Below are 27,230 nucleotides of genomic sequence, written 5' to 3' on the forward strand. Positions count from 1 at the left end.
TCTGGTGTACCCTTAGCCAGTGCTTATAGAACACATTGTCAGGGGATGCCTGAGCGACGACTTTGATCATTTTATTATTAGAATTACGGACGGTTTCCCAGAAACCCGCAATTCTATTTCGTATAACGGCGTAGTAATCCGGGACTCCGGAATAAAATGCGAAGGGCATCATTATATTGTACCCTAAGGATGTTAAAGGATCTTTTGGTGATAAAGATTTGGCATTAAAATAATCATACCTTGTTAGAGCAAGCTAGGTGTATAGAAAAGCTCTGAAGAGTGATAGAGACGTAAACACAGTTTTTTGTCTTTGTCATAGTTTAGCTTTTTTTGCTGGGCACGTTGTAGTTTGTGCCCAACAAACCTCTGTGAACAAGAACAAAGGGAACACTTGACGGCAACGTTAGGTCTGATTTTAGCCACGCGCCAAGATAGCATTGTTGCACTGTATATTGTTAGCTATAACTAGAACGTAGTGATTTTTTGTGGTGATTTTATTACGCATTTTATATACTTTTTGGTGATGGCTTTTGTGGTCTGTACGAAAGAGCTAGCATCCAGAGTCGTAAGCTCGTAACACCAGTTAAAAAAAAGGTCTGTACTCTATGATGTGTCTGTGCGGTGTCTGTGATTAGGTTATGTTCAGTGTCCTAACAGCCCATACAAATCTTTTTTCTTCGTGAAAAATAGTTCGTCACTTTGCAGTAGATGGCGCTACTTCGGAGAATTATTTCTTCGGTGAACTTCAGATGTTATTAGTCTGTGTTCTGTGATTTTGTTTCCTTTTGTGATCCGTGAATGTGTTCTGTTTGTGTTTCTATGATAAATTCTACGATTTTGCTTGCTCCCTGGACTCCGACGGCTTCGTTTTTCTCACTGGACTTACGCGCAAACCCCTGGACACTGATCTGCCTAACGATTTGGACTATAGCTGCTTGTGAGAGAGGTTATTTTGTTGTGTGCCGAGATACGGTAAAACTCGTAAGTAATCAACTTATAAATTATTATTTAAAGCAAAGACTAATTATTAGTCTTCGTCGCCTTCGTGTCTATGCTAAAAACTGATGCAGATTTCCTCACGAAAAGAGGAGTTTTAACAGTGTTATGAAACGTTTGATATATTAAAAACTTGAGTCCATCGGTTAAGCTACTGGTGGTTAGGGCTTCATAGTAAGGTAGCTCCACACTATATTTGCTGTCTTGAGTACGTCTCCTTCTGTATCTGACCTTTGATCTAATAAAAGCTTCATTAAATGTTGCTCTTCATTATTTATATTATAAACTAGCTTATGCTCGCGACTTCGTCCGCGTGGACTACACAAATTTCAAACCCCTCTTTCACCCCTTTAGGGGTTGAATTTTCAAAAATCCTTTAGCGGATGCCTACGTCATAATAGCTACCTGCATGCCAAATTTCAGTCCGATCCGTCCAGTAGTTTGAGCTGTGCGTTGATAGATCAGTCAGTCACTTTTCCCTTTTATATATTTAGATAATATGTAATATTGGATGTTTGTTACCACATCACAATTAAAGAAACAATTTGGATTAGGTTAATTAGCAACAGAGATGGTATATTATGCGGTATGCACCAATTCTAAAGTCCTCGCAGACAAAGTCATAAACAGAAGCTGGTAGTAATACTCATTGATTTATGCAACGGTATGTGGTCAGTTCTCACAATTTTTTTTCAGGCAAAGATGGTACAATTCTATATTCATTTCTCAATCCTGAAAAAGAAATGGATCTGTATCTTGCGTGGACTCGAGCTGTTGGACTAGACACATCTTTGGATCCTCACTATGTGTATCGAAACCGACGAGTGTGCCATGCTTATTTTGAATTGAAGTTTCAGATTAAGACGAAGGTGATATAATTAAAATGTTGGCATTTAATCTATTTAATAAAAGAAATTATAAAAAACTGTCTAATCGCTACACTGTTGTTTTATTTGCCTAAAGTAATTCAAATTCCACTGTCTCCAAAGTAATTTCTAAAAGTCAAATCAATTAATATTTGATTTTTGGAAATTACTTTGGGGAATAATATTATTTAAGAAATATCCTGAGGAGCGCGATTTGTTCGGCTTTAGGGATGTCACATATCGCTAGATGGCGCTATGCAATCAATCTGAGTATTAACTCTATACCCTATATTCAATGTACTCTGTGGTTATGTTGATCTTTTATTGATGTTGATTTTTCAAAAAACAAAAACTTTTGTGTTTAAATTTTCAAATAATTAAATAAATAATATGGATGATAAAAGAAAATGGGACCGAAAGAGAAAACGATTTGCTGCACGTCTTAGAAGTTCCAAGGGAATATTGTGCACCGATCATCCGGGACCTGTATGTTAAACGAACATTAGACAAACTTTTATTTACTTATATTATTATCAAAAGTACTTATAGATTAAAGTTATTAAAATATCACTACTAATCATAAGCGGCACAAGTTTTCCTGTATGATATAAATATTTAATTTAATTTATGTACTTAGTTAAAAAATATTTAATTGCACTCACAGATATTTTAACCCCTCTTCTTCGTATTCTTTGGGGCTATACAGGTTAAAAACGCTGAAAGTTTTAAACTCCTCACTATATTTATTTATTTTCAGAACATAGTACTGTGCAATGTCGGCCAAGCAACAGGTTTAGATAAAGCGGATATACTGAAACTGCTAAAAGCTTTGCCGCAAAGTGTGACACTTTCGAAGTTTATAGCTGAGAAAGGCGAATCCCACTCGTATGTAGTGTTCAATAGCACAGAAAGTGGTCAATTATTCTATGAAACATATAATGGGTCGAAAGCATATACATGTGTACCAATCTATATGAGCTATGTTGATTGTGGTAAGTATTTCAGTGCTTGAAGGCCCTGTACACAGTATCTCAGAATATATAAATACTAGCTGATGCCCACGACTTCATCCGCATGGATTTAGATTTTCAAAATCCTGTGGGAACTTTTTGATTTCCAGGGATAATAAATAGCCTATGTCACTCTCCAGGTCTTTAACTGTAGCCATGCAAAAAATTACGTCAATCTGTGGCTCCGAGCGACGCGATTGAAAGACAAACCAACAAACAAACACACTTTTGCATTTATAATATGGGTAGTGAGGTAGTGAGAATATACGGGTAGTGATTGAATTTTGCTTATAATCTTTTATGTAATCAATACCCCTATTATAAATGTGAATGTTTGTTGGTTTGTCTTTCTATCACATCGCAGTGTAGCAACAGATCGACGTGATTTTTTGCATGGGTATAGTTTAAGACGAGAGGCGTATGAAGTCAAAAGTTTGTTAAAGCATACCAAATTCCTTTTTTTAGTTTTTGTAAAAGTTTATTTGAATAAAAATCTATTCTATTCTATTCTAGTACCAAACAATGAAGTAATATGTACATCAGAAGTTCCTAGTGGATTGAAAATAATAGAAAACTTCATTACTGAAGAAGAAGAGGAATTGTACATAAAACTGTTTGACTGGGTCGACGAGTCTAACTTGAAGAACCGTCAAGTGAAACACTACGGCTATGAGTTCAGATATGGCAGCAATGATGTTGACTTGAGTTCCCCTCTACCTGAGAACATTCCAGGAGATTGTGATGTGTTGTGGACGAGGCTTAAGAACCATGGCATTGATTTCAGGATACCAGATCAGTTGACAGTGAATAAATATAGTCCTGGACAAGGTAAAATCAAAATCAAATTATTAAAATTAAAATTGTACTTTTTTTTTAAATGAAAATATTACAATAAAACTTAAAGCTAGCTTATCTAATTACTATACAAATCATGCCCACGTGGAATAGTGCCAAGAATACTGGCTGCGTTTCCGCGCTAGACAGCCAGGCTGATCCGTTGCGCAAAAAATGAGCCAGCCGAGCGGCAAAATGTCTCCTAAATTTTTTTAGCACTAAGACTCCATGGCCCCAGGGTCCCCACGGCAAACGGAACAAAAATGTAACTCTCGATAAAAGGCATACTAGCGCCGCTTGCCGTTTTCAGCTGTTTCTGCTGCTTACACTTCTTGATTGTCAATTGTGTAATTTGTAAGATAATGATGTAATGATGATAATTAATTTTATAAACTTAAAAACTAAAGCTATGAGGGTTCCAAACGCGCCCTGGTCTGAGAAGAAGCCCATGAGAAACTCAGTCTGGTATTCTTTAAACTACTTTTTTTTCACTTAGAATAAATAGCATCAATTTGTAATATTAGTAGTACCTCAGTTACATAGTAATCTCTGTCTATAGCTTTTTGTCTATAGCTACTATTAGGGGCCTAAGGCGGTATCACTAAAATTGACCTCTGTTCTCTGTTATATTTTTTACTAGATGATGCCCGCGACTTTGTCCACATGGAATTAGGTTATTAAAATACTGTAGGAACTCTTTGAGTTTTCCAGGATAAAAAGTAGTCTATAGCCTTCCCCGGTATGCAAGCTATCTCTGTACCAAATTTCGTCAAAATCGGTTGAACGGATGGGCGGTGAAAGGCTAGCAGACAGACAGACAGACACACTTTCGCATTTATAATATTACCTAGTATGGATGTGGAAGTTCTGGAAAGATCCACTAACCCAGGAACCTACTCAGTTATGTGTTATGCTTGTAATTTATCTTATTACTAACTTATGCTATGCTTATAACTAGCTTATACTCGCGACTTCGTCCGCGTGGACTACACAAATTTCATACCCCTATGTCACCCCATTAGGGGTAGAATTTTCAAAAATCCTTTCTTCCTGCCTACGTCATAATAGCTATCTGCATGCCAAATTTCAGCCTGATCCGTACAGTAGTTTGAATTGTGCATTGATAGATCAGTCAGTCAGTGTCCTTTTCCTTTTATATATTTAGCATTGCCTTTGTTTTCAGGCATCCCATCGCACGTGGACAGGCACAGCCCATTCGGTGACACGATCTTGTCTCTCTCCCTCGGCTCGTCAGTGGTGATGGAGTGGAGACACTACAGCGGCAAATATGTGCCAGTGGTGCTGCCTGCGAGGTCGCTGCTTGTGATGCAGGGGGAAGCAAGGTAGGCAACAAGCAGCAAATTATCATGGACAATGGAACGGTACTCTCACAAGGAGCAGTGTACCTTAACTTTTTTATTTATTTATTAAAGCTAAAATAAAAACTTAATTTCTCAATAAGTTTCATGAATATTTGTTTTAGGGTTTAAAAATCTGAAATTGACTGTTTTATTGTGCCTATAAAGATGCTTTTTTTACTTTCTAGCTAAACCTAACCTCACAATTATTAACATTTTTTATGATTAATATTTCTGAAATGCGGAAACCGTTTTAGTTAATTTTTTCTACAAATATTCTGATGATGTCATTGAACAGATAGAATTTATTTGCGATACAAAAATCTTGAAGACAGTACATTTAGTCATACTTGAATGGGCATTGTCTTTTTGTATGAAACTTGAGCCATTCTTGCATCTTAACTGAATCATTGGTGAAACATTGTTAATGTACTCCAGATCATGTAAAAACACCATTGAGATAGTAACTGGAAGTTTGTATAATAATCTGCCTTTAAATTTCATATTCCGATACCAAGTAGGTATCATACATATGCAGTTATTTCGAAACATACGCATACAGTGCTTTTTAATAGTTTTTAAACCTTTCTTTATTTAGTACCTTTAAATAAGTAGGTACATATAATTATTAATTATCATCATCATCATCATCAACCAATAGACATCGACTGCTGGACAAGGTCTCTTGTAGGGACCACACGCCACGGTCTTGCGCCGCCTGGATCCAGCGGCTCCTTGCGACTCGTCTGATGTCGTCTGTGTACCTAATACCTATGCCTAATATTTGCAGATATGACTGGCAACACGGTATCCAACCTAGGACATGGGATCCAGTCATAGAAGTCCGAACCCAAACCACCACAGATACTAACAGTCCAGTTAGAGTGATAACTAGTGATGTGACACACAGACAAACTCGAATATCCCTCACGTTCAGGTGTACGAGGCAGGGCGGGTGTGAGTGCGGGTATAGCACATTGTGTGATATGGCCAAGTCGGAGGTGATTGAAGATGAAACCGCTTCCCGATTAGAAGACTTGCATGTGCATCAGGTTTGTAGGTTTAAAATCACTACCCATAATTTAAATGCGAAAGTGTGTTTGTTTGTTGGTTTGTCCTTCAATGATGTCGCAACGGTGCAACGGATTGACGTGATTTTTTGTATGAGTATAGATAAAGATCTCTACAGTGGCATAGGCTACTTTTTATCCCGGAAAATCAAAGAGTTCACACGGGATTTTAAAAAACCTAAATCCACGCGAACGAAGTCGCGGGCATCAGCTAGTTAACATATATATTTTTTGAAATATACGTATTTGTACAAAAAATTTGTGATAGTAAAAAAGAGTAAAAATTAAAAAAAAACCGGCAAAGTGCGAGGCCAAGGGTAGCGCATGGCTGCAATCAGACCTGGTGGCAAGTGATAATGTTGCCCAAGATGGAGCGCGCTTGCCTAAAAAATTAAAATTGGAGGGGAAAACTGATGCTGGAAGGGTGTTCCATGTCTTAGTTAAAACGGCAACGTGTTTAGGTGTACGAGCAAATCGCGGGTCACTTCAGCTCGACGCGCCACAAGCCGTGGCCCAAGGTGGTGCAGTTCCTGCAGGGCGCGCCGCCCGGGGCTGTCGTGCTGGACTTGGGGGCCGGGAATGGGAAGAATGTGCTGAACCGGAATGACATATTGCAGGTATTCATTCAAGACTGAAACAAATTATAAGACGCCGCCCGACGGATATCTCAATAACACATTGAGATGCGCCGAATGTAGGTTCAACCGAATACGTATGTTCGGCCGAATATTTGGTCCAAAATGTACCGAACAGTACAAAAAGTAGTGTTTCTTTCATTTAAATAACCATGTACAACTTTCGGAATAAACAACACTTCTTTAGTAATTAGTTGACCTTATTGTTTAATAAAATGTTCTTTTTTTAAATATTAGCAATAATTTAATTTTTATTCGGGAAATCAACCAAATATTCGGCCGAATACGAATATTCGGCCGAATATTCAATATGAATATGAACTGTGCAAACTGTCGGACGTAAGTCACGAACGTTACTTTGCTAACGTTACGTTACCAACTGTGCTGGTATAGTCCGTGCGAAACAAATAGTCGTCCATGAGCATACACCGGCGGGCTATGTAAAACGTTGCAGTAGCGACAGCAACGCGACAGCAGTAGCAATGCGACAGTCCATAGGTTGTCCGATAGAGGGTGAACTAGAGCTCGATTGCTGTCTGCTCTGTAGCCGCTGTTACGTGTGACGTTTGACTGAAATGATCGCGAGATATACGCCTGTCGCGAGATACGTAATCACCTCGCCGGTGGGAGTTCACGCCATTACAATCGAGTCGCGCACGTGTATTGTGTACGGATGTAGCACTCACACTAATGCAAATCCAGCCCGATGGCGGAGCGCGTGGGCTGGTATGTCACGCTCCACTGCGGTTAAGTTCAGAGACGGCTATTTGTTTGGCGCGGACTATACCTCTAGGTATTGCGGGCGTTCCGAACCAGTGGTAGATTCCTAGTAAAAGTTTGTTTGAATAAAAAAATCTTTCTATTACTCTTTTCCAAACTCGTAATACCGATAGACGTTGGGGTTCCAAGGTGCTGGAATGGCGACCTCGCACCGGAAGACGCAGTATTGGAAGACCCCCACTAGGTAGTTAGTTAAGTTCTTTTTATTTGTCAAGATATTTTACAAATGCTGTGTACACATTTTATAGATACATTTATCAGCCTGTGTTTGTTTTTAAGTGTTAAATTAATGTATTGTATGTGTTCCTAATAAATAAAATAAAATAAAATAAAATAGGTGGACGGACGATATCAGACGAGTCGCAGGCAGCCGCTGGATTCAAGTGGCGCAAGACCGTGGCGTGTGGAAGTCCGTACAACAGACCTATGTCCAGCAGTGGACATCTATCGGTTGATGATGATGATGTTTACTCTTCTCCATTCTATCATTCATTCATTCTATTCTGTTTACCAGCTAGCGGGCGAGAGGAGCGGGGGTCTCTTGCAGGAGTGCAAGTCGTACGTATCAGATGTGGGGCGCGCAGACTGCGTGCGACTCGACCTGCTGAGGGCGCCACTGCGCGACGCGTGCGCGGATCGCGTCATATGTATAGCTGTCATACACCACTTCAGTAGCCACGTGAGATGCGATTCGTCAGCCGTTGACATGAACTGCTTCAACAAGCTCATCATACTCCCATTCATGATCAACCCATCGCCGGCTCACTACAGAGAACGGGTCTCCTCTCAGAGTGAGAAGTGGTTTGGCCATAGTCTACCTCGCTGGCCAACTGCGAATTGGTAGACTTCACACACCTTTGAGAACATTATGGAGAACTCTCAGGCATGCAGGTTTCCTCACGATGTTTTCCTTCACCGTTAAAGCAAGTGATATTTTTATTATTTATAAACGCGGACGTCCTATCCACTAGGCTACCACAGCTTCGCACACTCCCATTAACTCATACTCCCATTAAGAATGTCCAAATCACAGATTGAAAATTGGGATAGTGAAAACAAAACATAATAATATAGTGGCAACATATATTGGGATAATGAAAGCAAAACATATAGTAATTATAGCTGTCATACACCACTTCAGTAGCCACGTGAGATGCGACTTGTCAAACTTTGACATAAACTGCTTCAACAAGCTTGTCATACTCCCATTAAGAATGTCCAAATTGATTGAACAGACAGTGAGATATGTTGTGGCCGTATGGTAATAATTAAATGCGGCAACGGTGAAAGATGTTTATTGAGAGCCGGCTTATGATCTACTCTCGCTTATGGACTAACAATACTAATAAATAAATCTTACATACTATTGTTTAAATCTTATTGCCTAACTACCTAACCTACATAATTTTGCATCACCTCTCTTTCAATCCGATGTGCAGGCAACCTACTTTGATATATTGAGGAGTTGCATTTTTATGTTACAGCTAATATGAACATGCTACGTTTAAACTGTCAATTCGTACATATTACAACTCCCCTGAAAATGTATGCGGTTACCCCTCCCCTTAAAAGAAAAAAAAATGTTAGACGCTACATCGAATCAGAAGAAAAGATGATGACAATCACAAAAATAAAATCTAATGCTACATAAAATTAAATTATGTAAGGAAACATTTTTTTAGTTACTTCCTGTGCTTAAAGTGCAATTTATCTTATCTCTTACTTCGTATGGGCATACTTTCAACCTTACTTATAAATAGAAAAATCGTAATCTATTAAGTGCAGTCAAGGATTTAACTTTTACAAAAGTTTCGAAAAATCCCATCATATGTAATAAAATAATCTCAAAATAGCATCATAGGTATTAGATATGTATAAGCTGAGGTATCGATTTCACAAATCGACTTCAAAAGATTCTATAACCTATCAAATAGTCGTCATCATAAGTATACAGCTGTCGTATAGCATCGTCGTAAGACGGTAAATATAAGGTTTCTATTCTATAACCCATAATAATACCTATTATTGAGTAAACATCTCAGGTATTTATATTTCCTGGACAGTCAAAATAAACCTCTCCTAGTCTTCATCTACCTTTCAAGTTACTTCTTCACATAATACAAATAAATAAACAAATAAACAAACGCGGCGCGTACTCTCCTAATCAATATTTAACATAACATGCTTGTGAGCATTTTTCATAACACTTATAATCTTCATCAAACTTATTTCTTTCAATAAGTATTTCAATAACATTCAACTTTTCATAAAAATTCTAGGTCTTTCACTAACACCAGCGCGGTAGATAATGATCAAGAGTCTAGACAAATATATAGTTGAATGAGGAGGTACTAAATATGCGCTAAATATCGCGTTCGAACAAATAAATAACAATCATCTTCCTACGTCAGTATGTCTCAATCCCAAAATAAATAATTGTATATTTTATACCTAGCACTTCTACAGCCGAAGGGTGATCAAGCCTTTGGTTTGCAGAGTCCTAATTTGTCAAAGCCGGGTATAGTCTTATATCGTCAAAACTTGCACGAAACTAGACGAAAAACGTCTGTAGGGGAAAAAATTCTCCTTATTTCATATTAATTTCCTTGTATTTGCAAATTGCATCTCTAGCAAAACCATTGTCTCGTATAACAATACAAAATGTTCGGGTACGCGTGTGTCGTTGACCACGCGATGACACCGTTATAATTCTCTGAATTATTAATATTTACGAAAGAAGTAAGTACCTACCTACTTATTCATTTATTAATTATTATCTATTATTAGTTTAAACTATCCTACACACTATATAAAATCTTACAAATAAAGCACGAACGGAACTTATTAGTAGATAGTGGAGCAAGTATTATTTATTATCCAAAAAATTACAATACCTACACATTCTACCTATTTGCCCATTACGAGAGATAAATTGCACTTACTTTAACTGTTAGCGACGCATTTTATTCATCAATTTCGTGACCGCCGTGTAGTCGCCGTCGTCGTCAGGACTGGTTTTGGTCATCAGGTCCGGAGGTCTGGAGTCTGCGCCTCTTCTTTACTGCATCTTAGTGGGCCGGGAAAACCCTGGACTCCTCGAACTGGGCCGGGAATACCCTGGACACCTCCTAGTTGTGGCCGGGATAACCCTGGACGCACGATGATGCTGGGCCGATCAATGAAGCTTGAGATTGTCTTCTGTTCATTATGGATTCATTTTTTTTGGCTTATTTCTTGATATTAGTGTTTCTTGATTTTTAATACAGGACGTGGAATTAGTTTCTTCTTTTTGTTCTAGCTGAGTCTTGAATATTCTTTTGAAAATTGTGTAGTCTTCTTCTTGATCGGTGCCCAGCCGGTGCACGCACTTAGATTAGGCATGCACCGACTGGCAAGGGTCGCCATGAGATATGTTGTGGCCGTATGGTAATAATTAAATGCGGCAACGGTGAAAGATGTTTATTGAGAGCCGGCTTATGATCTACTCTCGCTTATGGACTAACAATACTAATAAATAAATCTTACATACTATTGTTTAAATCTTATTGCCTAACTACCTAACCTACATAATTTTGCATCACCTCTCTTTCAATCCGATGTGCAGGCAACCTACTTTGATATATTGAGGAGTTGCATTTTTATGTTACAGCTAATATGAACATGCTACGTTTAAACTGTCAATTCGTACATATTACAACAGACACAAATTGAAAATTGGGATTGTGAAAACAAAACATATAGTGCCAACATATATTGGGATAATGAAAGCAAAACATATAGTAACTAGCTGATGCCCGCGACTTCGTCTGCGTGGAATTAGGTTTTTTAAAAATCCCGTGGGAACTCTTTTATTTTCTGGGATAAAAAGTAGCCTATGTCACTCTGCAGGTCTTTATCTATACCCATGCCAAAAATCACGTCAATCCGTTGCACCGTTGCGACGTGATTGAAGGACAAACCACCAAACCAATAAACCAATAAACCAATAAACCAACAAACCAACAAACAAACACACTTTCGCACATAATAAGGGTACTGATTGCAACTATTTTAACGTTGGTAAAAGCTTATGCGTATTGCGAACGCGGAGGGTATAGTTTGCGACACGTCAAGATGGCAATGGGGGTATGAGGGGGGGGGGGGGGGCGCACCCCCGCACAGCTCCCTCGCTCAATCAAAGCTTAGTTGAAATAAAATGACAGCTCTAAATGTATTGCTGTACCTTTCATAATGTCCCTTATGGAAAAGGACAGCACTAGATTTAGGCCCGTTAAAATAGTTTAGACTTTAGAGTGAGACAGTGAGATAGATGTACAACAGAATATTCATATTATTGTAGGCGAGAAGACTAGAAGCAATCTCCACAATAGCTCGCCTACTGCGCCCGGCCGGTCGAGCTTTGATCACGGTGTGGGCGAAGGACCAAACCAAATCCAACTACCTCTGCAAAGACAAGCAAAGCCACGAGTCGAACTTACACCTCACCGTAGACGGAGTCAACTTGCCTATACACGAAAACCGAACGCAGTTTAAACACAACGACCTTCTAGTTCCTTGGAAATTGAGGAAAATCAAGGAAAATAAACTCGAAAATCAGTCGAATACTACCTTGTTGAGATACTACCATGTGTTCGAGGAGGGAGAGTTGGATGAGTTGTGTGACTTTCCTGACTTAGTGGTGGAGGATAGTTTTTATGAGGAGGGAAATTGGTGTGTTGTTTGTAAAAAAGTTTAACATTATATTGTTGTTAGGAAGTAATATTGCGTTTTATTTATTGCAAAAAATAAATATGGTGAGCGCACCAGCGCGTACATGATCCCTCGCCTAATAAATAGTTTAGATAATACTTTTAGGTCAGGACTAACCGAACTTAACTTTAAACACAAGTTAAAATCATACTTTCAAAACAAATATTAACAATTCCCATTTTTGAAAAATTAAATATAACAAATTATTATCATGTAACGCTCCCTAGTGCTAGTGCTTCTATACATAATGTATATATTATTTATGGAAGCACTATACCCAAAATCGATTAATGGACGGAATGATAAGCAACATACTAAACCTTAGTGGTTTTTTTGTTGTGTTAAAAGTATTTGTAAAATGTTCAATATTTGATAGTTAATAAAAAAAAAAAAAAAAAATTTAAGAAAAATAAACGCGAAAATCAGTCGAATACTACCGTTGCTTTAACGGTGAAGGAAAACATCGTGAGGAAACCTGCATGCCTGAGAGTTCTCCATAATGTTCTCAAAGGTGTGTGAAGTCCACCAATCCGCACATGGCCAGCGTGGTAGACTATAGCCAAAACCTTTCTCTGAGAGGAGACCCGCGCTCTGTAGTGAGCCGGTGATGGGTTGATCATGATGATGATGATGACTACCTTGTTGAGGTACTACCATGTGTTGGGAGGGAGAGTTGGATAAGTTGTGTGATCTTCCGGACTTAGTGGTGGAGGATAGCTTTTATGAGGAGGGAAATTTTCAAAGATTGCAATAAAACAACATATCAAACATAACAGCCTTGTATTTAATTACAATAAATCTTCTACAAAACGAAAAAAATTACTATAAAATTCTATACAAAACAATACGTGATATTATGTAACAATGGTACAATAAATTGTGGAATCAGTATATAGGTATGAAAGTTTCCTAGGTCTATGCGAGGTTTAGGTACATAATGCTGTAAAAAATAACATTAATACTTAATAAGCCTACCTAAATTTAATTATACATATCTAATTTTATTGAGATCAATTATTTAGAATACAACTGATGCGATCTTGGATAGGTAGAAACTCCTGTATTCGCATATACCTACTCGTAAAGTGCCACAAAATTGTCGTTTGCAAATATCCCTACAAAACAAATATCTAACAACAGGCGCCATTGTGGCTATTACCGTTGTACACAATCTTTAAACTAAACTAAAATGATACGTCTAAATCTATTGCTATCCCTTACATAATTTTGCCTGCAGAAAAAGATAGCACTAGATTTAGACCTGTTAATTTAGGTTAGGGATTGCGTACAAGAGAATCGGGCCCAATGTTGCAATATTAAAGGCTAGTGCTGATAGTGGGCGTCCATAAATTACGTGAGATGTTTAAGGGGAGCAGGGGGTCGAGTCAAATCTCATCTAATCTTACGTTGGAGAGAGTGGGGGTCTCGGCAAATACGACGCAATTTTTTTTCTGATTGAAACAAAAAAAATTATACTATTTTGGTCTATTTAATCCAGATTGTACATGCTTAAGATTTAAGCTTAAGCGTAATCGTAATACGATTAAGATCATTCACTAATTCGTTCGAAAGAAAATTATTTCATTCAAGTATCCAACGCGTTTACGTAAGAAACCTACATTTTGAAAAATCTCACGTGAGATTGGGGGATGGGGGAGGGGGTTAAATAAAATCTCACCAGGGGGGGAGGGAGGGACAGAAAATAAAAAAAAAACATCACACGTAATTTATGGACGCCGTCATCTTACATAGAAATCGCTGTACCATGCCACACGATGCGCTACGACGTCGTGCGGCGCCGCACCGCACCACATCGGACTTGGGACCAACAAGACGAGACGAGGGAGGGGTAGTGCGGTGCAGCACCATACATTTTGCTGGAGCGGCAACGCCACGTAACATAATATTGGGCAACGCAGTGCCCGTGTGGCCCCCAATACTCAAATCCACAGCGGTGCGGCGCCGCAACGCACCGCATGGCCTCAGTCTTACGGCTTCATTAGTGCCAACTGCAACAACGGTATAACAGAAATCGTAGACAAATCCGCCAAAACGGCGTCAACATTCTGTAAAGTGTTCACTTGGAATATATTCTCCTTTCTAAAACTCAGTATCGCGAGCGCCAGGAGCGGCAGGATCTCTAGGCAGTCGTAGCCGAGGATCGCGTCCCAAAGAAGTAACAGTTGGTCTGGAGGAAGATGGCCACTGAACGCTCGCATCAGCCATTTAAATACCACGCGAATGCTGAAAAGATAATAAGAAAAATATTTAAATTACTCGCGTGCCTTCTTAGGTTATTTGTCTGTGGTATGTTTTGCCGCCATTTTGAAAGAATTTAATTGGTTGAACAAATAACGGTGCTGCCCTATTATACTAGTGCGACAAGGCTATCTTGGCGCGTGGCAAAAATCGGAACTAACGTTGCCGTCAAGTGTCCCCCTTTGTTCTTGTTTGAATAGTCTTAGCCACAGATATGTCCAGATATGCAACTAGCGTGGCCCCCTCAGTCCCTCTCGCTTGAGCAAAGGTACTTACTTGTGAAATGTTATTCCGTCTATTTTACGTCCGCTTCGGCTATTGTAGCCTAGTATACTGCAACCCACCATTGCACAATAACTTCAAAAACAACAAAACAACAAAACGAATCAATTATTTATTTACAATACTTGAGTCAACATAACCTCACGTCACATTGTTTGCCAAATACTCACGTACAAATACATTTTGACAAACAAAAAAAAGTGGCCACGGTGATAAGGACAAAACATAATTATTTTGTCACGTTCTAATAAGAGCTTAAATGCATTTAGCTATGTCGCTCTAACAGTAAATGTCACAATAGGTCTACTTCTAACAGTCCTTATTCTGAGGTCTGTGGTATGTTTAGCCGCCATTTTGAAAGAATTTTATTGGTCGAATAAATAACGGTGCTGCCCTATTATACTACAGTGCGACATGGCTATCTTGGCGCGTGGCAAAAATCGGAACTAACGTTGCCGTCAAGTGTCCCCTTTGTTCTTGTTGGAATAGTCTAAGCCTTTGTTCTCCAACAGCGCCCCCCTGTCAATGTCATTCAAGTGCCAAGAGAGCCTTGTCACACTGTAAAAATAAGTTAGTTTTGTTGTTCAAATATGTATATGCTTACGGGTTGATGTTGATATTCCTGAAATGTATCCATAGTAGAGGTTCGTTGGCTTCGAGCAGCCTCTCGTAAAGAAGGCAAAGTGATACAATACCCTGAAAATTTAAGCGATTCAGTTTTATCATTATTCTAAAGTAAAGCTCAGGTCACACTGATGCGTTAGACAAAATAATAGATTTTTTTTACCTGTGGATGTGTGGAGATATAATGTAACCGATGCCAATAGCGCATATAGAACGCGCGGAATATATAGTATAGTTGAACTGGTTCGTCATATAGGTAACAAAATGGAGTTGCTGTAAAAAATATCCACTTTATATATCAATAGTCCCACGTATGTCAACATCAATTATTTTAAAAGAATTTGTTTGGCACACAAAACCGCAAATGTCAAAAAATTCTATTTTTAGAGTTCCGTATCTCCAGTGAAAAAGGAACCATATACATACTAATATATTATGATCACGTCTCGTTCATATTCGCGGTTTTGAAAGCAGAACGACGCGACGGAATCCGTTGCATACTGACCATACATCGTAAACCCGTGGAATGGTATGACCCCACTGGGTGGGAAGGCGGTAAGACACTCGGGCCCGTGGCGTCCCTTCACAGCGACGGTCAGAGCCGCGCCCGCCAGCGACCGCACCGCACTCAACACCTCAGAGTCACGGGAGAAGCACAACATCACCTGCAGGATAGCAGTTGCTATCACTTTGGCTGAATTTATATTCTTGCTGTAGGTAACTATGCACAATGCACATGTCAGCCAATAGGGACTAAGTATGCTGGTTTTGGCAAGAAACAAGGTCTCACAGTACAAATAGGTGAATAAAAAATCCGAAAACGATTAATTTGTAGTCAAGTCAAAGTCAATATTTATTCAAAATAGGTAATAAATTACACTTTTAGATGGTCTATTGTTGCATAGATGATATACTTAGTGGTGATAATTTTTACGCGAACTTAAAATAAAAGCTACGAGGGTTCCAAACGCGCCCAGGTCTGAGAAGAGCCCACAACAAGCTCAGCCGGGTATTCTTTTACTGTAGTCATGTACAGCCGGGTATTGTAGTTAAGTACTTACATAAGATTTTTTTAAATTATGATTGCCAACTTAGGTACATTTTGTAGTTGGAAATAATCCTCCCATAGTACGGATCCCTCAGTGCACAAGTCCAACTCGCACTTTGCCAGCTTTTCCCCTTTTATTAATTAACTAGCTGATCCCCGCGGCTTCGCCCGCGTAGATTTAGGTTTTTAAAGATCCCGTATAGCCTATGTCACTCAGGAATAATGTAGCTTTCTACTGGTGAAAGAATTTTTAAAATCGGTTCAGTAGTTCTAAAGATTACCCCCTACAAACAAACTTAACGACATTACCTCTTTATATAATATAGCTGATCCCCGCGGCTTCGCCCGCGTAGATTTAGGTTTTTAAAGATCCCGTATAGCCTATGTCACTCAGGAATAATGTAGCTTTCTACTGGTGAAAGAATTTTTAAAATCGGTTCAGTAGTTCTAAAGATTACCCCCTACAAACAAACTTAACGACATTACCTCTTTATATAATACGATGAGCAATACATTTAGTGATTCATTTTTATATTATAGAGCCGCGCGGATACCTTACTCATAGATCTAAACTCCCCTCCCGCACGCGCACCCCCGCCTTGGTGACGCCCACTTCGCAACGGGCCGTGCAGCAGAAATCGTAATATTTTAATTTCGCCATAACTTCAAAACCAAACGTCCAATTTTAATCATTCAAAGACCAAATATTATCTCCATAAACTGTTCTTAGTGATGAAATCATTTATTTTGATAAGGATTAATAGCATGAGTAAAATAAACGCGTTTAAATGTAGTCCAAAAAAAATTCAAGATTTTTAAATAAAAAAATGGTTGCTGTGCCTCACTCGACATAGATGGGTATAGTGTGTCGCGGACTTTTTTGTAGATATTTATAAGATCTACAATTAATTAGAACATTTTATGGTTCTATCTTTTATAGTTTAGGCAGCGTACGCAAAATAAGTAACTTTTCTGGTTGATTTTTTACACCTTGTGTCCGAAAAACCCAAATATCTTACGGAACCCTATTTTTTTCCAAAATAAAATATAGCCTATGTTACTCGTGGATAATGTAGCTTTCGAATGGTGAAAGAATTTTTAAAATCGGTCCAGTAGTTTTTGAGCCTATTCAGTACAATCAAACAAACAAACAAACAAACAAACAAACAAACAAACAAAGTTTTCCTCTTTATAATATTAGTGTAGACGATGAGCAATACATTTAGTGATTCATTTTTATATTATAGAGCCGCGCGGATACCTTACTCATAGATCTAAACTCCCCTCCCGCACGCGCACCCCCGCCTTGGTGACGCCCACTTCGCAACGGGCCGTGCAGCAGAAATCGTAATATTTTAATTTCGCCATAACTTCAAAACCAAACGTCCAATTTTAATCATTCAAAGACCAAATATTATCTCCATAAACTGTTCTTAGTGATGAAATCATTTATTTTGATAAGGATTAATAGCATGAGTAAAATAAACGCGTTTAAATGTAGTCCAAAAAAAATTCAAGATTTTTAAATAAAAAAATGGTTGCTGTGCCTCACTCGACATAGATGGGTATAGTGTGTCGCGGACTTTTTTGTAGATATTTATAAGATCTACAATTAATTAGAACATTTTATGGTTCTATCTTTTATAGTTTAGGCAGCGTACGCAAAATAAGTAACTTTTCTGGTTGATTTTTTACACCTTGTGTCCGAAAAACCCAAATATCTTACGGAACCCTATTTTTTTCCAAAATAAAATATAGCCTATGTTACTCGTGGATAATGTAGCTTTCGAATGGTGAAAGAATTTTTAAAATCGGTCCAGTAGTTTTTGAGCCTATTCAGTACAATCAAACAAACAAACAAACAAACAAACAAACAAACAAACAAACAAACAAACAAACAAAGTTTTCCTCTTTATAATATTAGTGTAGACTAGTAGTGCTAGTACCTACAGTACACGACCGAAAGTAATGTACATCGACCTTTAGAAGGATATAGCAGATTTGTAGAGCGTTGTCTCGTTATTGAGACCGACAAAACGTCATATAGGTATGAGTGACACAGACAACGCTCTACAAATCCGAAATGTCGTTCTAAAATCTAAAGGCCGATGTACATTACTTTCCGTGCCATAATGGCTGATGTGTTTAGAGTTGTGTAAAGCTGGAATTAAAACTAAGTAGATAATTCGTAACCTGACCTGATAAAGTAAATCTTCAAACACGAAATATTGGTCGTCGTTAGAGGCTGTCAGCTGCACATCCTTGAATATTAATTTATCTATCATCAAATCTACTTCTAAAACACTTTTTTTCAGTTGGTTGAAGTATGTTGTTTGCTGTAAAAGCAAAATAAGTATATGAAAAATATACTTAATACAAGCATTTAACTTCTACATTAAATAATACTTAATGCTTTCCTATACTTACTTCAGGGAAATTTCTAAATAATTTTTAAATCCATACTTCCATACTAATATTATAAATGCGAAAGTGTGTCTGTCTATTTGTCTGTCTGTCTGTCTGCTAGCTTTTCACGGCCCAACTGTTCAACCGAATTTCACTGGCCAATCATACACGATCAAGTTTAGATAAGTACCATCAAGTTTGCAGCGGACTTGAAGCGGCGGCGTCCAGTCAACTGATAGTCATATACACCGTAGCAAACTTCAAGTAAACTTGGCCGGTAAACTTGATCATGTATGGCCAGCATAAGTGAACCGTGGCCTAGCGGTCGAAGGCGCTCCGTTTGCGATATCCAGGTAAGACGCAGGTTCGAGTACTGCCGGTTCCGTCATTTTTGCCAATTAAAATTATTTAGATAATGCTTTATTCCTCTCTTACAGTTCTTGCATTTCACGAAGGCGAGTGACTCATGCTTGTGTTTAAGTCGTATCGTATAAGTATAAGTAAGGTACACTAAATGTGTGCGTTTGCGAGCGCTTGCTCGCGACTGATTGGTCTGACATGCACGCACACTTACGCAATGTCCATGTAAACGACGTAACCACAAGTAAAGTTAACTCGCATTCATGAATTGCAAAATTGTACCTGTTGTTTAACCTCGGCTCCTAAAACCTGCGACCAAAGTCTAGCCCTCAAGCATTGTGGACTGCCCTTCTTTAGATACTCCTGTATGACCGGCGCATAGCCCAAAGCTGCCACCCTCTCGCCCAGCCCTATCCGCTCTGCCTCCAGGCTCGCAAACCCTGACACTGTACTTGGCATGTTTGGATTGACTCCCAGTAATGGCTCGCCGTTCGACCATTCCACGTATGTTTTGCGCTGAAACCATTCAGATTTGTATCCTACTACCTACCACATTTATACGTCGCATCGGCAAAATTCGTTTGCACAGAAAAGCACAACGTAACGTTGACGAACCGAATGTACATCAAGGAAATACAGACTTTATTGCTTGAAGTTAAGATTTTAAACAGAAGAACAGTAGAGACTCGGGCTATCTCGCTCATGATTCCCGCGTATAGGCAACAACCAATAGTGGACGGACGCGCGCTATGATTGGCTGAGATATTTTCGCGCCATTCAGAAACAAGATTTCTGCGCAGGAGCGTATTTTACCCTTTTTTGAAAAATATATTAATTTGATCCCAAAGTGGTGATAAACTACCAAAAATTCACAAAATTTGTATTAAATCGATAAGTGCCATAAAAATGCATTTCCATGTCGCCGCAAAAACGCTATCCACCATCTTTTTAGGTTCATGAGCTCTGATGACGTCACACGGATGGATAAACAACGACATTTTCTTAGTGAAATACATTACAACTTCAATCCATGTGACGTCACAGTCGGAATCAACATGGCGGCTACGGTATAATGGCTCGTATAATGCGGCTTTGGATACCGATTTGTAGAACAGATAAAAAATGAAATACTTATTTAAAATGAATTATAAAATTCATTTTATAATTTTAACATTTTTCGATTGCTTATAGCTAATACTATCTTGTTTATACATTTTCAGATCTTTTCTTGTTTGGTGTACAAACCACCGTATTACATCGACGTATCCTATAAAAGTGGTAGTACCGAAGTACTGTATAGGTACTATTTAAAACTTTTCTGTACAAAACCTTAGTCAAAAATAAGTTGAGCTGGTAAAACCAATGCCATACCAATTGGTCCAAATTTTTTACTTGAAGGGGCAGATGCGCGAATTCCCATTTAGGTTCATCCCTAAAAAAAGAAATGAGCTCTCAATTTTTAAAATGGGTTTTAGAAATATATATAACTTTCATTCTCATAATACGTACTCTCTCGTAAATGGCACATATCCAGATAACGTGAGTAAAACATCTAAAAAGTCTTTTGGTGCATAAACTGGTCTATATTTTGACAAATCTGGAAATATATGCAAATAAGTTTATAATGTCTTATACCGGATACAGACAGACGAACGAGAGCAAGCGAAGGCAAAGGTTTCGCTGATGACACCGTTCCCTGGCTCGCCTTCGCTGGTTGTGGAATGTGTCCAGATAGAATGAAAATCCGCGTATCTAACGTACGCACGCACGCATGCACGCACGGGGCGAAGCACACTTGATAGTGAACTAAGGCCTCGCTACGATTCTTTCGCTTTTTAAGGGTACCCCGGGAGAGTGCCAACGGGACCCTCCCGGGACTAAGCCTCCGCTGTCCGTCCGTTCGTCTGTCTGTCAGCGGGCTGTATTTCGTGAACCGTAATAGGTCATCATCATCATCATGATCATCCCATCGCTGGCTCACTACAGAGCACGGGTCTCCTCTCAGAGTGAGAAGGGTTTTGGCCATAGTCGTGAGGAAACCTGCATGCCTGAGTGTTCTCCATAATGCTCTCAAAGGTGTGTGAAGTCTACCGTAATGGGTAGATAGTTGAAATTTTGGGAATGAAGTATATTTCTTTTGCCGCTATAACAACAAAATAATACAAATTTCAAAATAACCGCCATAAAAATTAAAAATATTAAACAGTTTATATACACCGTGCACTTAAATATTTTGTCGTCCAGCTCGTCCACACGAACTTTTTTGCTTAACATTTGCTTACTCTCGTTCGCTCCGACTTTACCGTAGAAAAAAGGCACTTAAAACTTGTTAAATTCTATATTATTAGAACGAAAAGGCAGACCTGAATTACCTAAGCTGTAAGTGCTAAGTTCGTGCCATTTCTCTGCAAGCTCCTCTTGTTCGGCCTGCGGTCGAATTTTAGCGAGCGAAGTTTCTAAATCTGAACACATCGAGTTTAATGATTTGTGAATCCTTTTCTCCCACTGGGCACTGGCTTTCGATAACGACGTTAGGGGATCTAGCTTCTGAAATGGAAGGTATTGATTCTAATTGAAATGTACGCGACAGGTCGAGATGGCAGGGAAAGCCTCGCACACCCGCATCGCCCCTGTGCTAACCCGGTGCGGGCGAGCGCGGGTGACGTGCGGGTGTGCGGGGCGTCCCCCCGCCTCATACCCCGATTGCCGTCGCAAGTCGCGGATTATACCTATCAGGGAAGATACTCAAATTATCACAATAAGTAGCCATACCTACTTTTATTTGATTGTTCTCAGGCTTAAAGGCTCCCCCACACAGCCGCGTTATTATCGTTCGATAATATCGCATGCGTTATTGCGATATCTGTTTTCAGTACATTTTGTATTAGGATGGTCATGTAGTTACACACTGCTGCGATAATAACGGCGCAATGGAAGTAGGGCGTATTATCGCAATAACGCATGCGATATTATCGACCGATAATAACGCGGCTGTGTGGGGGAGCTTTTATCGCAGCAGTGTGTAACTACATGACCATCCTAATACAAAATGTACTGAAAACAGATATCGCAATAACGCATGCGTTATTATCGGTCGCGATATTATTATCGCATGCGTTATTGCGATATCTGTTTTCAGTACATTTTGTATTAGGATGGTCATGTAGTTACACACTGCTGCGATAGTACGTCCTACTTCCATTGCGGCGTTATTATCGCAGCAGTGTGTAACTACATGACCATCCTAATACAAAATGTACTGAAAACAGATATCGCAATAACGCATGCAATATTATCGACCGATAATAACGCGGCAGTGTGGGGGCGCCTTTAAGGTCGCATCGCGCGACGCGGCACGTCAAATTTGGTAGTTTATATATGAGTGTGTGTGGAGTGACGACGCAGCGCAGCAAATATAGTTTATTCGTAGTTTGTAGGTAACTACTTATGTCGCGTCGAAAAGCGCAGCGAAAGTGCCATTGATAACAGAATGGTAAGTGCGTTTACACCATTACAGGAAATGAAAAGTTTCTGCTGTTTCGGCATAATATAAAACATCCCAAGCAAGAAAACTTACATTTTTATTTTGTGTCCTGACCCAATGGAAAACTGTATTCCTAAGCTTCGTGTCCAAACCTTTTTCCTTCATAGCCTGTTGTAATGTTTGCTTGAAGTCTTCTTTTTTAACATTTGGCGAAGAAACCAGTTTCTGTTGAACATTTTTTCAGTGCTATTACGTGATAATAATAAGCAATGAATATTGTTTTAACGACCAGTCTTGTTACTTACTTGTACATCGCTATAAAATGATTTGTATATTGAAAGATTCTTAATTTCTTCAGCAAGTTTCATGGCTGTGTGGTGTATAGCGTCGTCTTTTATGTCTTCCATTATCACAAAATTATATTAGAATTTAACAATTTCTAACAGAATAGACTGTTTACGTTTTTTTATATAAAAAAAAATACTTCATGACAACTTGTGATAACGAAATAGTGTAGTTTTGTTTCCAAGGTAACGTATCAACACATACAGGCATAGAGATAGAGCAATAGGCCACAATAGGCAGAGCACATAGTTCGAAAAGCCGATAGACGTTGCGGTCCCAAATCCCAGTGTTAGGTACAATATGGTTACAATGGTGACCTCGCACGGAAAAGCGCAGCATTGGAAGACACCCACCCACTCAAGCCAAGCAAGGCGCTGGATTCCGGCAGCGCAAAACCGTGCGTGTGGAAGTCCCTACAACAAAGTAAAGTGCCTACAAGACAATAGACTAATTTATTATGTCCAGCAGTGGATATCTATCGGTTGACAATGATGATGATGATGATGAATTTTAGTCGTCCGCGCCGACATCTCCATAAAAACTGTCAAAAATCGCGAGGTTAAGCCATAGGTTAAGCGCGGCAGTGCGTGTTGGTGAAATTTCGTACGCGGGACATAAATCACGCAGACGTTTTTGCAGTGCGTAAAGAATAATTGAAGTTGTTATTTTTTACTTTTTTGAATGGCTTTAAAGAACTATATCCAGGTTCGGGAAATAAATTTAAAAAAACGCGCAATTAAATAATAAAATGACAGAAAGCCACTGAGACATGAGAGATATTCTGTGGCTTTAAATCACAGACCATAGACCATCTATAGACTTATTACCAACTAAAACTATCCTTTATGTTATTGATCTGTGACCAAAACAATATTGTTGTATACGTAGGCCTTAAAGAACTGACATCCAGGGCCGTAAAAAAATTTAAAAATGAAGTCGGTATAATCTTGAATTATACGTCAAAGTTCATCAAACTATGATCAAACTCGTCAAAGTGAAAAGTTGAAAACCTTAGTTTGAAAACAAAGAATTAAGAAAAATGGGAAAAATATTCCTGGATCATATTGGAGGCACTCGCTTATTCTCATGTGCTGCTTGCGACGTAGTACTGACGAATCGATCTGAACTGATTAGCACAAGATTTACTGGAGCCACAGGTAAGTGGTATATAAATATAAGACTAATGGAGTTTTGCCATAATAACGATATAATTTCATTGCTTTCTAAGTATAGATCATTTTGCTAAGCCTTGGGGTGTTATTTGATAGCTTGCTAAATTCACTCGCATTAGTTTTGAGTTTTGGTACCTACAAAATAAATAAAATAGGTTACTTAATGGGTTTGGGTTAGGTTCTGTCAAGAAATTCCCAGTACTTACTAGCTCTGTGTTAGGAAGTTGGTGGTGTTGGTGGAGAGCATGTGAAGCTGTTGGTCTTGTACTTGATCTCCATCTCATCATGTTGGCTCACTGCCCCATCAGATGATAAGAGAGTCAGAGAATAGAGACTAAGGATTTTTATTTTTATTTTATTTTATTTTATTTATTTTATATCTAATTAGAACGGCAGTGCCACTTACACTAACTAGATGATTAATAATACATTTAAATACGAATAAAGGTACAAGAAAAAAGACATAAAATACATAACGATAAAAGATCAAAGAATTTTGAATATGTACGCTGAGAACATTGAATGACATATTCATGCAATGCTCTCAGCGTACTTCAATAACTCCCGAACCAGTATTATAGACCCATCATTAAATGGGTCCCATTGAGCATTATTGTCCAAAAGCGCGTTGAATGATGCTAATGAACGGGGTATAGGTGACATAGATCTAGCAACAGTGCGATGATGTGGGACCACGAAAAGTTTATTTTTTCGTGGACGAAGATTACTGTTGCATTCAGGGACATGTATGCGACACAGTTGGTCATGAAGTTCTGGAGCATTAACATCTCCTCGCAAAATTTGACACATAATTTTCAGTTGGTCGCAAATGCGTCTGACCTTGATGATAATGAAATCTATAGAGCTCACTCTGACTTTGCTTAGACTTAAGATACAGTTAAAACGAGACAGAATAGAATAGAATAGAATATGTTTTATTCATGTAAACTTTTTACAAGTGCTTATGAATAGTCAGGTAGTTTTAATTTACCACTGGTTCGGAATGCCGTTCCTACTGGGAAGAACCAGCAAGAAACTCGGCGGTTGCTCTTTTTAATTTTTCAATTTACTATGTTATTATACCACACTATACAAGCATTTGCAGCCCCCTGCATTGCTGGAGCGAGTCAAATCCAAGCTGTTTTATCATTTACATAGTCTGCGACTGTATAATATGCTTTTTTTAGGAGCATACTTTTAACACATTTTTAAACTTGTGTAAATGCAAGTCTAAAATTGTTTCTAAAATATTATATTACAGAGTTATATCTCTCACTTAAATCTGTCTCGTTTTAACTCAATCTTAAGTCTGAGCAAAGTAAAAGTGCGCTCTATAATATATCTCAGCCTGAGTGCACCTGTGTTTGTAGAATTTACACACACTTGCACTGTATAATATTATCTTCCACATAAATGCCTAATCTCCATTAAGATTGGCCACCATGGCTGAAATTCAATTGGGAAAACATTGTCTTAAAAATCTTTTATCTCAAAATACTTATGGCCTGATATTAAAATTTGTTCTTTAATGCAACCTGTAATGGTTCAAATTTTAATGAAAGTATCTAGTATGCTAGTGATCATTAATTAATCCTGCTGTAAGATATTAATTTTGAACAGTAATGTATTTCTTTAAAAGTGCTATGTAAGAACACTCCAGGACAGACAAGACTGTATGGAGTTGGGTTGATAAGATTTCCTTCTGGGATACTCCAGCTACTGAAGGTCTACTAAGGTATTGAACCTTAATAGTTTGCATTAAGGAAGTAATAAAAAACTTGTGGTTGTATATTTTTTATGATCAACCAACTGCTTGTGGTCATCTAGAGACCTTGTAATTTTTATTATTTATCTGAATGTTACACAATTCCAGGTCGCGCCTTCCTGTTCCACAAAGTAGTGAACTTAGTGTACTCGGAGGTCCAGGACCGTGTGATGCTGACGGGCAGGCACATGGTGCGGGATGTCTCCTGCAAGAACTGTGGCACTAAACTGGGCTGGGTCTATGAGTTTGCTACCGAGGAAAATCAAAGGTTATTGCATAGATGATTATGATTTACTAGCTTTTTCCCGCGACTTCGTCCGCATGGACTACAAAAAAATTCAAACCCCTATTTTACCCCTTTTAGGGTTGAATTTTTTTCAAATATCCTTTCTTAGCAGATGTCTACATCATAATAGCTATCTGCATGCCAAATTTCAGCCCGATCCGAGAAATTCGAGAATAATAAGCAGAGCTTTTTTTAATGCTACTTAAAAGCAAAGATAGAAGTCTGTGGGTAAAGCTCATACATTAATCTAGAAAGGGAAGTTGCAGCGAAGACTACCTAAGTACTGGTGTTTACGCATTTTATAACAATCAAATTCAGGTTATCATTTCTACTTTTCAGATATAAAGAAGGCAGAGTTATCTTAGAGAGAGCATTGGTCAATGAAACTGAAGGCATAGAAGAGATTCCTGTCAATAACGATGACTGAGTTTATTTTATTATTTAGCTAGTTATTTAACTTATTAAAAATTTATTAAACTTGAGTCACACAGTATAGCAAACCCTACAGATCAGAAAAGACCAATTGTCTGCCATGATTTATACAATGCGACAAGGCTATCTTGGCGCGTGTCGAAAATCGGAACTAACGTAGCCCGGGTCAAGTGTCCCATAACTCATAAGGTACCATACAAATAGTTCTATGACAACTTCGGAACGTATTTTCACGGACTCGGATCGGATGAGTGCGTGACCGCCGTACCTAAGTGTAAACAAAATTTTGTGGTTTTTATATCTGTGCTGAAAACTTTTTATATGTACAAAGTGAAATGGATGTTATCAACGCATTATCTGAGCAGTATAGGATTTGTTGTGATTTTTTACAAAATTATTGTTGAGTGACAAAATTTAATGCAATAAACAAAATACAATACTTACCTAATGCCTATTATTATTATTTTAT

At 38.5% G+C, this 27,230-nt stretch overlaps 3 protein-coding genes across 5 annotated transcripts; 2 read left to right on the forward strand and 1 right to left on the reverse strand.

Moving 5' to 3' along the window:
* Positions 1-226: 226 nt before the first annotated feature.
* On the forward strand, positions 227-12,308 carry LOC117982871 (alkylated DNA repair protein alkB homolog 8). Its single transcript, XM_034969305.2, has 9 exons — positions 227-634; positions 2,169-2,348; positions 2,620-2,854; positions 3,386-3,700; positions 4,890-5,049; positions 5,855-6,116; positions 6,596-6,751; positions 8,064-8,228; positions 11,889-12,308. Exons 2-9 carry the CDS (start codon positions 2,253-2,255, stop codon positions 12,282-12,284), a joined length of 1,785 nt encoding a protein of 594 aa, XP_034825196.1. The 5' UTR covers positions 227-634; positions 2,169-2,252; the 3' UTR covers positions 12,285-12,308.
* Positions 12,309-14,030: 1,722 nt separating this feature from the next.
* On the reverse strand, positions 14,031-23,252 carry LOC117982873 (TBC1 domain family member 19). 3 transcript variants are annotated; one of them, XM_069499035.1, is made up of 11 exons: positions 23,067-23,137; positions 22,855-23,007; positions 21,641-21,824; positions 20,787-20,874; positions 20,649-20,709; positions 19,560-19,793; positions 18,710-18,847; positions 15,969-16,128; positions 15,627-15,736; positions 15,444-15,535; positions 14,031-14,542 (listed from the first exon to the last, which is right to left on the reverse strand). In XM_069499035.1, exons 2-11 carry the CDS (start codon positions 22,924-22,926, stop codon positions 14,287-14,289), a joined length of 1,395 nt encoding a protein of 464 aa, XP_069355136.1. In that variant the 5' UTR covers positions 22,927-23,007; positions 23,067-23,137; the 3' UTR covers positions 14,031-14,286. The 3 variants fall into 3 exon arrangements, with proteins under 3 accessions (XP_069355136.1, XP_069355135.1, XP_034825199.1); XM_069499034.1 differs by having other exon boundaries at positions 14,032-14,542; positions 22,855-22,986; positions 23,067-23,252; XM_034969308.2 differs by having other exon boundaries at positions 14,033-14,542; positions 21,650-21,824; positions 22,855-22,986; positions 23,067-23,252.
* Positions 23,253-24,060: 808 nt separating this feature from the next.
* On the forward strand, positions 24,061-27,204 carry Ype (yippee zinc finger protein). The gene is made up of 3 exons (XM_034969316.2): positions 24,061-24,263; positions 26,152-26,311; positions 26,669-27,204. The coding sequence occupies exons 1-3, from the start codon at positions 24,146-24,148 to the stop codon at positions 26,754-26,756; spliced, it is 366 nt and encodes a 121-aa protein (XP_034825207.1). The 5' UTR covers positions 24,061-24,145; the 3' UTR covers positions 26,757-27,204.
* Positions 27,205-27,230: the final 26 nt, after the last annotated feature.

Source organism: Maniola hyperantus, chromosome 6, assembly GCF_902806685.2.
Source record: "Maniola hyperantus chromosome 6, iAphHyp1.2, whole genome shotgun sequence".
Classification (NCBI taxonomy): Eukaryota; Metazoa; Arthropoda; class Insecta; order Lepidoptera; family Nymphalidae; genus Maniola; species Maniola hyperantus.